This window comes from Perca fluviatilis, chromosome 14, assembly GCF_010015445.1.
Source record: "Perca fluviatilis chromosome 14, GENO_Pfluv_1.0, whole genome shotgun sequence".
NCBI lineage: Eukaryota > Metazoa > Chordata > Actinopteri > Perciformes > Percidae > Perca > Perca fluviatilis.
The window spans coordinates 26,809,043-26,824,731 of NC_053125.1; the positions used below are offsets into that span (position 1 = coordinate 26,809,043).

General features: G+C 38.1%; 1 protein-coding gene across 1 annotated transcript; it reads right to left on the minus strand.

Annotated features, from left to right (window-relative positions):
- Nucleotides 1–2,232: 2,232 nt before the first annotated feature.
- Nucleotides 2,233–9,795, minus strand: LOC120573331 (L-amino-acid oxidase-like). Its single transcript, XM_039823019.1, has 8 exons — nt 9,758–9,795; nt 9,145–9,192; nt 7,213–7,436; nt 5,219–5,331; nt 4,432–4,633; nt 3,913–3,981; nt 3,465–3,601; nt 2,233–3,028 (listed from the first exon to the last, which is right to left on the minus strand). Exons 2-8 carry the CDS (start codon nt 9,173–9,175, stop codon nt 2,257–2,259), a joined length of 1,548 nt encoding a protein of 515 aa, XP_039678953.1. The 5' UTR covers nt 9,176–9,192; nt 9,758–9,795; the 3' UTR covers nt 2,233–2,256.
- Nucleotides 9,796–15,689: the final 5,894 nt, after the last annotated feature.

Sequence of the window (15,689 nt, forward strand, 5' to 3'; positions counted from 1 at the left end):
ATGTGGGAGGTCTAGTCTTTAGAATAAGAGCTGTTTTTTTAATGTATCAAGGACAATTGGTTGACATTAAAATAAGAAATAAACAAAATGAATCATTTTTAATATCAAACAACAGCGTTTATAGTGGCAGCATGCTCATGATAAAACAATATTGTTTAACATGAACATCCTCAGTATATCAACATACATGCATCTATAATGTAATGAAATCATGTTTAACCTTTGTGGCACATTAAGATAATTTGCCCCTCACCTGGAAACTTAAAATGTATGTTTGCACACAACTAATAAAGCTGGCCAGAATTGCTAAACATGCACAAAAAAAGAGTATTGAAAGGACAAGGATGAAGTAGTGGACAAACAACTATTCATTTGAGCATTTAATTCAATAATTTGAGAGCACAAATGAACCTAGATTAAAAGTAGCAAATTTGTATGAAAACATTTTCTAGTTTGTTTCTCTCTAATGTGCTGACTGTTTTTGTTATGTTTAAATCAGATCAGATGGCAATTGACCTCTCGCCGGCCCCTCCCCCAAAATGGCCATTGTCCAATCACACATCATAGCAACCGTTACTATGTGAGCAGATCCGACAAACATTGATTCCAAGCAAGATGGTGAAGCGGTGCACCCACGGCGTTTGTAAATCGGACACTAGATACCCCGAGAGATTGTCTGGAGGAGTTGTGTTCTTTCCATTCCCAAAGCCGAAAACACAACGTGAGCGGTGCCTACAATGGATAAAACAGTGTGGACGGCCCCACTCCCAGTTAAATGTGTCGAACATTACAAAGCATAAATACATCTGCTCAAAGGTAAGGCTAACAGCTAACTAGTTACCATGTTGTCTAGATCTACTAACTAGAGGCAAGAACACAAATTGGACCAAAGTTATGATTACCATGGTCACCTTTTAAGCCAAAGCAATTTCCTATTTGTGAATTCTGTTCATCAACAATGGAAATAAAACATTCTGATTCTGATAACGGCTATTCTCAAAACAACAGAGAAATGTTAGTTAGCTTTGAATGGCTTTGACGCACATGTAGGTTTAGCTAGCTAACATACCCTTGTATTTTAACAAAATAGCTACTCGCAATAGACAATAACAGACCATAACATATGAAAGAGAACTTACCCGGCAGTTCAAGAGCATGACTGGTCCACAAGGCTGTGCTGGTTGCATTTGAGGTACAGGTCATGGGGTTTCTCAGATTTCGCTTGAGACCGGTAAGCATTAGCCTCAATAGTAGTCGTGTCTTCTTCATTGCGTATTTTTATATTTTTAATATATCCCTCCACTGCATACTGTAACCCCTTTTGCCTCAATCTGGAGGATATCGCGGAGGTATTGCTCCAAAAAAGGTCACTGACACGCACGGGTATACCTCTTCCCGTCATGGCAATCTGTCGCGCTGGTAGTTTTTGACCATTTGTTTGTCGGACGTAGCAACAGTAACTAAGGGGGGGCGGGGCTCGGCGAAAGGCTAACTGCCTGCTCTTTCATTCTCTGTATTTACCATGTGTCAATGCTATTCACTGTAATGGACAATTGCTATATACAATCACCAAAATAAAATATTTCTAAATGGGCGCCTTTGGTTGTTGTTTTGTTGTTTTTAGATTACTGTGATTACTGTGTTTTGCCGATAATTGTATCTTGACTGAATGCCTTCTCAAAATGTTAAAAATCCTGATGTACATAAGTTTTGAAGTTAATTAAAGGGTTGTTAATGATTAACTGTTTAACAACCAACAATAATAATAACAATTTTGACCAAAAAGAGTTAAACAGTCAATGAACATATTATAACAAAAATAAAAAAGATAAAAAAACATGTTTTGTTGCTAAAAGAAATATGTTATAAATATATGATCTATATAATTTAATTTAAAACTGCTATTTAACTTGCGAGTACAAACCAGGCACCCAGGAAGTGTGCCAGGCTTTGACATTGACATTTTCACATCAAGGTTGAAGCAAGATCGCAAAAGCTGTTTTGGAAATTAATTATATCAGATTACACGTTTGCCTAGCAACAACTAGCCATCAGTAACTGTCAAAAAACACCAGTTTGATGCAGATTAGAACTGCATTGTGTAAGGACAATCACAATGAGCGTTACTCCTAAGGAAGAAATGTAATCAAGCGTAAGGGCTACACTTCTGTGTAATTTCAAAATTGGACACAGACATTTCATTACTATGATACTACTGATTGACGTAGAAAGTAGACCCTAGAGCTTGTCATGGTGTCACATTCTAGCTGACTCTTTGTTAATGTTGGTAGCAGCCCTGACTGCAGATTTCATTGATGTCTCGATCCAAGCGTGAGGAAAAGCTGTGTGTTCACCTGCAAAGTGCACCCTGCCTTCACTTCTGAAGAGCTCCTCAGAGTACTCTACATGTTGGTAGGGTGTGAAGAGAGCAAAGGCACCCAAGCTGTGAGGATCCGCACTCCACCTCTTCACCACCACCCCTGTGCAGAGAGATTTGACCCTCTCGCCGTGGATCTTTGCCAAATCTCTCAGAGCCAGCTCTTTCAGGTCTTCATCGCTTGCACCTAAGAAGAGGAGGGATTCGTCAGACCAGGTGTAGGAGGCCAGGAGGACGCCAATGTTCTTATTGGATTTGAAACTATGGCTGGGGTAGTAGATGAAATGGGAGGGCCAGTCGGTGATGCTCTTTCCTCCTCTGATGCCATCCTTCTCCCAGAACTTCTTGCTGAAGGTGAGAATGATTTTAGTGGAGCTGTCGTAGTGGACTGCCCTCAGTGCCTCCATCTTTTCGATGGAGAGAGGTGGATCAAAGTCAATGAAGAGGGCTGCTTTGGCTGTGGTTGTTACCAGGACAACGTCAGCGGAAAGGCTAGTAAAAGAAGACTGTTGTCCTTTCTGGTACGATACTACTACACCTTTATTTGACTGGCTGATGCGTTTGACCTTGGAGTTAAGGAGAATGCGAACATTCAGGACATTAAGAAAAGCTTTCGGGAGAAGGTCTGATCCACCAGTCACTTCCTCGTACCTTTAAAACAAATAGTTTTGAGTTTGAGTGCAGTGTATTAGAGAGGTGCACATTTCCAATATGTCAATATGGTATGTTTATGTACAATTATATTCATGGGGTATGATTTAAACTGGGAGACCAAAATTCAGGCATACGTGTCAAAGGAGTTTTGCTGCCGGTTGATAAAAACAACTTTCAGTTTCATCTAAGTTTAGGTGAAAAATGTACTTTACATAGTGCTACATGTAAAGCCACCGAATTACTGTCTTTCAGATGAAAACATTATATTTACTGGTCTTCTCTTGAAGCCAGTAAACAGTGTACAACTTTAGTTTCCAAGACCTTTCATGACCACCTCACATTTACTGGCTAAGGGTTGGATAATATTTTAACTCTACTGCAAAAAATATATTCCAATCTTGAATAGTTGACAGTGTGGGATGTAGAGCCTTACTTAGCGTTGTCATTGATGTCAGTCTGGTCATAGATCATCTCAGTCAGCGCTGTGTACATATGGCTCTTTTCGTTAAGAAGGTCTCCAATCATCCTTATTGCTTCTGAACTCAGATCTCCTTCTTCTTTCAGATACTCCTATTAAACAAAGTCCCATGTAATGCTGTCAGGGTAGCTCAGAAAGAAAGCTTAACAAGTGTTAAAACACAATTGTTGGATTACATGTTTTCCACTAGTCAGGTTTTCAATTTTAAATCAGGAATTATGAATGTGCAGACACTTTTTTGAAAGTTTCAGTAACAACTTGTTTGTTTTCAAATGCTAAACCATTGAAAATGGCATGTGAAAAAAATGCTATTTATAATGCACTAAAATATCAGCTGTGATTCGCAATTTACCCCACATAATTTTCTCATTTTACAACATTTTATGACATCGTTGTGTTTTACCTTCACGGAGTAGTGGTCATATTTTTTCAGCGCAGCCTCGCAGCCATGAGTCTGCACATAATCTTTCACCTACAAAAAACAGGAACAATTCACTCATTTATATATTGAGCTGATGGTGTCACCATGAGTCAAACTGAACTTTAATTTGCCTATAATGAACCATGAATGTGTAACTCGACTGTATGGCCTAGCCTGACACAAAAAGGCACCAAATGGAAACTCTTAGTGGTTGGGCCCATCGAACAGGAATGCCAGTAGTTCAATGTTTTTCTAATTTTCATATAGCTCAGACTTAGTTAAACAGTAAACTCTGACTTCTGCAATTAGTGAATTTCCTGGACCTGGAAGGTCCAATATTGAGGAAGCTATCCCATTAGTTATGTTACACCATGTTTTATATAGCCCTTCTATGGCGGTGATAAACTACTCCACAATAAAGAAAAATACATTTGCTTTCCAAGGATGTGAATTTGTGTAACTTTCTTTCCATCCCTCCCTCCTTTCTTCTGTCTTACGTACCTTCTGCAAAGCTTTTTGTAGCAGTTCGTCGGCCGACTTCCCTTTCTCACTTGGTGTTACGTTGTACTTCAGAACGTCAGGGTCATTTTGCACTGTGTACGTCTTCTTCAACAACCCATTAACCAAGTAAAAGGTGTTGGGGTCATACATGATGAATTCATTCAGCTTGACCTTTAGCTTTTTAGCAAACCAACGGACGATTCTGGTGACAAAGGGGATGGTGGTTAGCTTATTACTGTAATGTGTGTTTACTGTGTGAGACAGACTGTAAACGATGACATTCACTAAATACGCTTGATGTCAAGACATTTAATGGTGGCACATGGAACATCCCTACATCATTTTTGAGTTTTAAGTTAACAAGGCAGTGACAACAGCTGCAGCCTCCAAGGGCCTCAACAACAAAATTCACCTTCTGCTATTTTGAAGTAACTCGACATGTTATTTTTATGGAAATAAACAGGAATGTTTCGTTCTATACTGTAGATAACATAAGATCACATAACTCTGACTCAGTTCCACTGTAGCGATAGTAAAACCTTTACAATAGCTTAACTATTAATTTATTTTTGATTCTATCCCAGTTAAATTTTTATCTCACCTTTAATGTTTTAAATGATTATAATAACAATATTGTGGATGGTTTCCTTGCAAATCAACCCCATAAAAGCTGGTAGTTTCATCAGCATCCTTTTTACACAATCATGTTAGTCTGAGAGAGGGAAGGGTTGCATGCCATGTTTATATGTAAATGCCAAAACGGAGTGTTTTTAAAACTTAAACTCACTGGTGAGTACTTGGGATCCTCATGGCTCCCAGATCAGCATACCAGCCCTCTTTCTCATTCCTGTAGGTCTCCACCCGTCCTCCAACACGACCACTAGACTCTATTATGGTTACCTTGTCAGAACAGAAAAATACAAACAGATAAATACACAATAAGGCCATTATATAATGTTTCAAAGGTAGTAGGTTTGGCATTGCTACGACTGGGCAGCCTAAAGCCCTCTTTGGTGGAAGTTACAGCTTACTTCCTCTGTGTCTCCATAGGTGACGAGAGATAACAGCAGTATGATAAGACAGTGCTGCCTCAAGCGCTCCCATCCTGCCAAGGTCATGGAGGAAGTAAACACATATCACATTCTGTCTGTGCTGAGGTATTTGGGTTAACCATCTGTGTGGCACCCGCAAACTCTTCGTTGACATTGAAGGTTCAGCTTAACTTAAGGCCTCTAGCATGAGTTTAAATATACTTTCAGGTAGACAGGAACTTCAGAGAGTTGGGATGGCATGACATGACATTCCGGTTAACCTGTACGGCCTGCCTAATTTTCTGCTCAAAAGACATGCCATTAAATGCTTCTGTGTAAGTCATTAAAGTCTACCTAACCTTCTTCATGTATGTGGATATTAATTGTGCTTCTCCTGTGTTAATGTTTAATATGTTTGTTTGTTATGTATGCATTTATCACCAAGGCAAATTCCACGTAGGCTAACTACTGTGGCAATAAACTCATTTCTGATTCTGATTTTGAATTTTTCCTTAACATCAAGCTCCAAAGTCACCCACCACCTCAGCAGTTATGGTATTTACACTTAAAACCTAGTCCCATTAATTATAGAATTTCAATAATATATTTTCAAAATTATTTCATGACCTTTCTTCATGTAATGTTACTGCTCTCAAAACTGATACATAAAATAAACCTTTAGGTTGTTTTTGTACAATCAAAGTGAAGCATTATCCTTAATATTGTGAATTTAAATTTGCCAGGTTGTAATGGAAGAGTAAATCATGCCTAAATGTGTAGTGACTCAGCAGAGGTAACATTAAGTGAGAAAAGGTAATCTACAAGAGAATAGGCCCAGCCCCCCATTTCATATGTGTCCCCACCAATGTTGAAATAAAACCAACCACATCATAGGTAAGCTGTAATTCCAACATTTGGGCAAATAGTCTGTCTTTCTAACCTCCGGTTTACCAAACATCCAAATAGAGATGTAAAAATTAAAAATTTTGTTGCACAATTAATGTCTCAGAAATAATTGCTTTTAACAATATATTTGTCTCTTTTAGTCAAATTTAAAAATATTTATTTACTTATTACTTTTTGAAACAAATTAAAGGTTTGAATGAATTCCAGGATACATCTTTTGTTATATATCACTGTTTTGTGACCCAGATACGCAAATGCAGAGCCTATGAAGTAAACCACACCTCTTTATTATCATAAAGCAATGCATTTTTGCTTGAATTTACATAACATTGTTGAAAGAAAATTAATCCCAATCAATTAAAAACAAAGCATGAATCATTAACAATAAACAGAGTGTGTTGGATTTCACTGGTTTGAGACAGCTACAGTCCCTTTACTAATGTAACAAAGCACAATAGTAGATTAAACACAACAGACAGACTATCTACATTACTTAAACACATATAAAGATGCTTTGTGGCTTTTTAACATTCAAAAGCTGACTTGACTTGCAACTGCGGGTGGGGCGTTCTCCGGTAGGAGTCCATAGGATCATATGATAGCTGCTGTTAGGTGACGCTACACGGGTATTAGAAACGTGTTTGATGGATGCAAACAAAAAAATTAACTCATTAAGAAAATGCTCTAATGCTTTAATTTCGGTTAGACAATTTTTAAATAATTGTTTCAGGCCTACGCCCAAGTTGCCCAACTATAGTTAGTACGAGCCCACCGTCATATATCAGGTAAAAAACGGCTGTACTGTGTAGTGGTCTTAATACCAATATCAGCTTGTTGCATGTACCTTGTGTCCTGCGTCTTGCAGTAGCTTGGCAGCTGTCAGTCCAGCCACGCCAGCTCCGACAATAACAACATGATGAGATGTATTTATGTGCGAGAGGCCGTTCTTCACAGTCTGCAGCAGTTCATCGTAGTCTTTGTCCTCTAGACAATCAGCCAGGTGTTCCTTCATGCTGACAGCAGCAGTGGTGCTGTGGTTCAATGTGAGCAGCAGCACACTGGCAGCAACTGGATACCCACACACACCGAGAGGAAAACACCCAATTTTACTCCAAAAGAGAGCTCATATCACTTTCATCTTCCTTGATATTGGGACATTCAATTCAACAAGTGGAGAAGATTAAAGCTAAAGTTGTTTAAGGTGAGACACTGCAAAACAACTATGCCTTTACTTACCTTTAAAAGATGAAAAAAGTCATAACGTCATGCCCGGGCTAGCTTCTCTAACTCAGTGTACTCTTTCATTTAACATTATTTTTCTAGGTCTTTCTGAAAAATGAAATGTGTTTTTTTCAGTTTTTTTAAGAAATAAACCCAAAGTTCTGGTTTCGCTTTGGCTCTCCACGAAACTGTAACTTGTATTTTAGGGCTGCATGAATATGCGCAAGTTGTATTGCAAGTTTTGCATTGCCAAAATTGTGGTCATTTATTACAATTAATATATAAACAATATAGACCTATTTGGTAGTTTTGTTTTTCTGTTATATCACTTTCCAATCATTTCCTTGGAAGTTTCATAAAACTAATTTGGTACGAATTGTATGTGAAATAGGATTTTTTCTTGAAATAAAAGCTCCATTGAAACCCAAGTAACTATATTCTCCATATATCTTCATCTGTATGCTTGCCTGTAAATCAATTTCAAAGTTTTTTCTGTAAATGTTAGGAATCAATTTGAAAGAAGTAAATGAAAGTGTACTAAATGAACACTATCTTTATTGTGGTTAATAAGTACCGGATTACTTTTTTGACTACAGAAAATATTAGTATATTTAAATTGTAAAAAAGTTTGGATATTACAGACCCATAAAGTGTTACCTTTTATTTCTCTCAACAGAAAACCTTGTTCACTTGCACTTTATACTGATCTATATTAAACGCACAGCAAATTAAACTTTCAACAAAAAGTCACTTTCTTCACAAGAAAATAGTTCTAAGGTACTAAAACACCATTACTAACTAAAATGAACAAATATCTTGGACTAGATCTTGCATTCATAATAACCCAAACTGTTTAATGAGGCATCTACAATTCTGACCAGATATACTGTGACATGATGAAATATGAAACAACAGTTTGAATTATTTCAAAAAGGAAGTAGAGAAACTGAAGAATTACCAACAATGAAAAGCAAGTTGCAGTGTATGTCACATACAGTATGTATATAATGTTAAATATATATTTTCAAACGTGGTCCCCAGGAAGTGTAGCTGTGCTTAAGGGCACAGCTAATGAGGATCCTAGAATAAACTAAACAGTATATGCCAGTAAAGACTGGCCTCTCATTTCATCATGCAGCGCTGAAAATATAACTTTGTGCTTAAAAGCAGAACTACTGTGCAACGGTTTTCAGTGGATCAAAACCGCAGACAAGGAAACAGATAAAGGACCTGACCACAGCAAAATCTGCACATACACCACATATTTGAAAGCACAGGATAACTGCAAAAGAATTTAAACCAATTTCCAACCACATTTAAAGCAACATTATGTAACTTTAAGTTGCAGCTGTAGTTCCAATGAGACAACCTGTAGAGGGACCGAAGCCATTGGAAATACAGCTGCAGATAAAAGTTACATAGTGTTGCTTTGAATACCAACATGGCAGGATATAGCAGATTTTTATCAGTTACGTTTCTTTATATTTAAAAAAATTCTGTCTCCAACGCCTTTGTGTTAATAAAATAAAACACAATACTGCTGAAAAATACTCACATAAGTTCCACTTCAACCAATGTGGATACATCACAGTCTTCTTTCTGTCTTTGGTGATACAGGGATGAGAAATAAAGTTTAAACGTTAAATCCTGACAAACAAAAGTTGCATGTCAGATCATGAAAGTATGTCCTAAATTATATTTAGTTTGTGTGCATTTATCTCATGATCTCATTTGAAGCGGTAAACGTCAATGACAACTGCAATTTGCAACAGTTAATAAGAAACACACCAACAAGATGATTCTGTCCTAGTATGATTAGCAAGGTCTCTGTGTAGCATTTTATAATGCCTACACTTTCTGTACAACTGAATACCTAGTAACAATATTCATAATAAAAACATTTTACACATTAAGTATTTAGTTTAAATTTTCATCTTTTCTTTTTATATTTCTTCCATTGCAAAAAGTTCTGGCAGCATTTTATGTTATATTTCTATTCTATTCATCCAGTCTTGTATAGGCTAAGAAATGTTTTGAAAATTAAACTGAGATTAACCTCATTTAAGAAGTTAAAGAAAAATCTAACAGATGCTATCTTATGCCGATATAATAATGAAATTTCAGTTAATAAAAGTTATATCTTATCTATGTTATGAAACATTCCCTACCTTTTCAGGGGCTTAAACAACTAAACCTATGATGTTAGCTGATGTTACAGTGACTAGATGGGAAATATTAGCCTCTTATATACTGTACTGCCTCAATTCTGGAATTTTCCTCTCAGCTGCCCAGACTGACCTCAAACGGCATGACTTTGTCTTTTTTTTATTATCAGAGTTTGGATTTCAGTTTTATCAGCTCTTGCAATCAGGTGATGTAACTTGCAGGTCTTATGGTGAAAAGGGAGTCTTTGTGTCATCTTATAGGATCATTTCTAAAAATGCAACCACAGTGAGGACATGAAGGAAGGAACATTCATCTTTCATTTGCTAACCCCATTTGTCATTCCAATTTTTGTGACAAACATACCTGTTTCTCTGATTACTGGATGTACAATAATTCAGCATACCAGCCCTCTTCTTCATTCCTGTAGGTCTCCACCCATCCTCCAACACAACCACTAGACTCTAATATGATTACCTTGTCAGACCAGAAAATACATACAGATAAATAAAGGTAGCAGGTGTGTAAAATTATTATACCTTTATGCTATTGTACTTTTGTAATCAGTAGTATTTATTATTCTTAGAAAAAGAAAAGACAAAACATCAAATAGCCTTCAAAATAAGGCTGTAAGGAAACAGAAACAAGAATGCACAGAATGGACAATGATATTAAATATAAAATGATGTATATATCTAAACAAACATGTGACACAAACTGCGTGAAAGAAAACAAACAGTACAACATAACAGCAAGTAATGACATAATTGAAAATACGTACTGTACATTACTAAAGAATATATATTCATACACATACATAACTATACTTTGGCAGATGTGTAGATAGTTAGGTAGCACATATCATGACTCAAATGATTCAAGCTGAGTCAGTCTAAAGCAGGGGTTGGCAACCTTTTTAATATGAAGTACCATTTTAAAATGTTCTTGTTCGGGCGCCTGAATAGCTCACCTGATAGAGTGCGTGCCCTTATATAGAGGTTCACGCATCGACACAGCGGCCGTGGCTTCAACTCTGACCTGCGGCCCTTTGCTTCATGTCATTCCCCCTCTGTTTCCCCTTTAATTTCTTTACCTGTCCTGGGCTAAAATGTCCCAAAAAATAATCTTAAAATAAATGTCTAATTAAGTATCAGTTTGATATTTTCATGTATAGCAGAGCAGAATTTTTTACATCATCTGGAGGAGCGTGCCAACGCCCACCGCGCACTTCCAGCAATTTGGGCTGTCTGTTAATTTCACCCTAAATAACCTGGGTTGGGACCAGTATACTGTGTTCCTTATTTTAAACTGTACTAGTGCGGTTCTAAGTTCCCGTGAGGTTTCTTTTTTCATAGTTCTTTAAAATGTTATTCTAATTCCTGCTCTGTGAATGATCAGTCTCCCAGGTTGATTTAAGATTAGAGACTGGACGATTAAAACATTTAAGCAGCATGGAGTAGTATTTGGATGCCTCATGGCCAGTGACAAATATTATTTTATCAATAGTAGTTGTTTTTAGGAAATGCCTTATGCATGTCTGTGTGTGTGGGGAGAGCCCCGAGGGCAGAGGGAGGGGTTAAGACAGAGCTCTGAGGGGATGCTACTCTAAAAGTTTGCTCACTTTTTAACATACCCAACCCTGCCTTTAAACCTTGTATTATGTTAAGGGTCAATTTGACCCATTTCCGTTTTTGTGTTGCCCAAAGTACTGGTTAACCTATCTTTTTCTTCATAAAATCTTATGACATTTCCTCATTTAGGGTAATAAACTTGTCTTATAAATCAGAACACAGTGATGTGTAGAGGAATGTCTGTTCAGAGTTTGTATAAAAAGATGATGTTGCGGGTAGTTGTTAAGACCCAAAATAAATATCTCTCTTTGATGCCCTTTATTTTGATTGCATTTATTTGCAATTTGACTCGCTCTCAAAACCCATTTAGAACCAGGTGTGTGTGTGTAAAGGAGGAGGAGCTTTCTCACGCTTGTCCTCTTTACTGTTGTAATGTCATCTCTTTGACACGCACACTACAAAATGAGCTCCAGAAGATTTGCAACTCAAGAAGTTTTAGCACATATTTTTGATGGTAATAGTGATGTAGAGGAAGAGGTTTCAGAGTCAAAGGATCTTTCAGAGACCGAGGACAATGCTATTGACGACAATGTCTCGGGTGTTCCACAACACCAGAGCTGGTTGACCTGAAAGAGACAAACTAGCTGCAATCAGAGATGTAAGGGATATATGGGTAGAAATTTTACCTGTCTTGTACAATCCTGGTCCCCATGTCACTGTAGACGCAAGCATTTTTCAATTCAGGGGGCACTGTCTCTTGCCACTGCCAAGTATGGCATCAAAATATGGGCATCCTGTGATGCCAAATCTAGCTATGCATGGCATATGTAAGTGTAAAACAAGCACCTCGTGTGAAATGCAAGAGTTACATCTGCCCATCATGTGGAGAGTAATGGAAATGTGAAAAGAATATTTTGAGAAAATGGGACAAGTTCCATGAAAAAAAATGTTGTGATGAGGAAAAAATAATTACTAAATAATTGCTTAATATAGTTTTGGAATTAAAAATGTATTGCATTTCTCCTTTCTAAATGTTCATATGATGTAAAATAAACTCCTTATTGGTTTTACCTGATTCTTTGACTGTTTTGAGTGTATTTACACCGTATGGGTCATTTTGACCTGTAACATCATCAATGCAGGGCTGGACTGACCATCTGGCATACCGGGCATTTTCCCGGTGGGCCGACGCACTTTTGGGCCGAATCGCTGATATAAATAGGCCTTCTTTAATTTTTTAGCTGGGCCGGCCCATAAAAAACTCACAGCGGCCCATTGGTTAATTTTCTTTATTGGCACTGGCCTGACCCAATCAAATCCAGGAACCCCCTTCTGCTCTCCGGGCCGCACTATGGCCACGCCTCCCGGCTCTGAGACACGAGCTGTAGTGCTGGAAGTTTAGCATCCACGTTAAAATGGACAAACGATCACCAAAGTGCAAGGGAGGTGCAGAGAAATTACAGTAGAAAAAGATTAAGAATCTACAGGCGGATTCCTCAAAATGTGCCAAATTTCTGACATGTTTGGGGCTGTAGTAGCTGCTTCAACATCAGCATTAGCTTAAGTAGAGGAAGGAGGAGATGTGGCTGGCTAATAGGCTACAGAGAAGCAGAAACCGCATCATACAGGGAAGAAGCCGAGGAGGAGGAGAGTGACCATGACGTGTGTGTGTGTGTGTGTGTGCGCGCGGCGTGTACGTCACGTCATAACGACAACAAGTAGTTTGGCTGCGTTTGGCTGTAACATTAAAGTTAGTGGCTGTCAGGTAACCTAACTGTTTAAGCTTACATTGAAAATGCTAGCGGTTGGGCAGCTGAAAAGTCTGTGTGATCTATAAAATCAGTGTTGATACAAGCATGAGTGTTCCTTGAATAGCTTAATTAGCTTCTCTTGTATTTGTGCTCTTTTCTGGGGCATACTACTCTCAGCTTTGTTGTAGTTTTTTAGGAAGGGTTATAGTTATGGTTATAGTATTTAGCAGACACTTGTGTCCAAAGCGACAAAAAATGAATTTTACGATAGTTAAAATGAACAGTAAACAGTTTTTAAAGTTGCTAAGCCAATATTAAGCAAAATAGCAATAATAACAATAATGGCGATAAAATATCAATAATAAAAAATACCATAAATATACAAATCATAACTCTAAGAATGAACTAACTATTTAAGTGTAAGATCAACAGATAAGTCTTGGGACCCCTCTCGAAGGATCCAAAACAATCACATGAACGCTGAACACTATGCAACTCATATCATAGAACAGAATGCACGCATATTTCAAGAGGACTGTCTGCAGGGAATGTGTCTGACCAATCACGGTGGGTGTGGGCCGCCTGGGCCAAAAATGCCAGGGCCAATTTTTTTTTCCCAGTCCAGCCCTGCATCAATGTAATTTCTTTTCAACATAATACGAGGGTTAAGCATTTCGGAAGGTATTGACATCCCTCATTTGTCACAAACGGATTTAAAAGCACCTGGAGCTCTTAGATAGGAAGCCCTCATAGGAAGAAAAGCTGAGAGGAATCTGATCACTCTTAACTAATATAAACTTAGCACAAAAAGTAAGGAAATTTGTGTTTGATAAATTATTTCTCTGTGGTAACAATGCTTTTCGGCAAAACATCTTATACTGTTGGAAAGCCTACAAATGATACCCCATTTGTAAGGAACATGCATTTGTGGGATGAGTAGCAGCGCTGAGTATGTGGGTTGCGCATTTCTCAACAAACCTTTACACTTTCATGAGACACGTACTATTTCCACAGGAGTGGGATCATCATTATAAAGTTAACCACAAACTCAGTGTGTCTGCTTTAGATGGCTTCAGATAAAGGAGACACAACACTATAAAGTTAGCAGTTGACCACAGTGAGAGTATTTAAAAGCTGCAGCAGCTCTGTCCCTGTAAAAAGAGTTCTCGCGTATGAACAAAGAGATGGAAGAAGCTGGTTTCCAACACTGCAAATATTTCCACCAGTTCACACAAGCCCCATTTGTTACAACGCGGCTCCTAGGCTGTGACAAAAACAGGTAAAACACAAGGGTAGGCTGTCAGAAAATATGTATTATAACCAACCAAATTAAAAATCAACAAAAACAACAAAACTTAAACAATATAGCTAAACAAGGAATTCAAAAGAAACATCCCGCCACTCACACCACAGAAAGAGAGAGTGAATTGCTGACAGCAGGAGCCAGAAATGGCACCTTGACCCAGGTACAGCTCATTAATGGAAATCAGCACCTGTAAAGGCCCCGACACACAAAGCCGAGGGCTGTTTTGACTGCTCTCATGTGTATTGGATTGATCAGATGAAAAATGAAAGGAGCCTTTTGTGTGCCTCTCACAGCCGTTTGTTTGTTTTCCTCACTCTCGTTGTCAAGCTAAACAGCCAATCATATAAAATGGCCGACAAAGGCCACCGCTTGGCGTCGGTGAGAGACAAACCGCACAAACTAGGCCGACGGTCGGCTCGGTGTGTCCTGGCCTTAACACAACACACAAGAGACCCCAGCAAATGGAAAACAGGGACACTTAGAGGCTGGGTCATCACACCAGAAACAATTGACACCAACCAAGTCACCACAACACTGCCAAAAAAGGGGAAAAGAACAAAGAAAATGAACTGACGCAACCCAAAGGGGAATAGCCACTACAGTCTAGCAGGAAAAACGAGGCGGCAAAACTTACCTTCTCTTTGGACCACGACAAATCACCTTCCAAAGAGAAAACAAACACTCCCACCAACCTTAGCTGTAAAAAAAAACCTGGCCAAATGTACACACAGACTGATTGAGTGATTGGCACATACTCAAACGCACCAACCAAACAAAGAGATGGACGAGGCCCCTAATTTGTTATGACCCGGCTCTTGAGCCACAACAAATAGGTGACACACCATAATAATGTTTTACAAAAATATACTTTATTATGCAAATCAAACCAAATTAAATGATTATTAAGGTGTGGGATGTGGTTGTCAGTATAGCCATTGGTGTAAATGTGCATGAGTGATGGATGGGTGTGTGTTGAGAGCAAAGTGTAAACAAACCATTAAGATAAACTACAGCAACATAACTAAACTAAATATATATATATATACACACTCTGTGAAGTGCTGTGATAACTTCTGCTATGATTTTACACTATAAGTACATCTGAATTAAATTATGATTCACTGACACATCAGAATCTGATGATCTAGAATTACTTGTCATGACTCATGATCAGTAAAACCTTGAACACAACATCATCATCAACATGTGTGTGTGTGTGTCATCTTATTTATTGGAAACCCTGCCCACAATATGAACGGAAATGAGGAAATCAATACACCATTATTTTATTTATTCTATTTATCTTGAA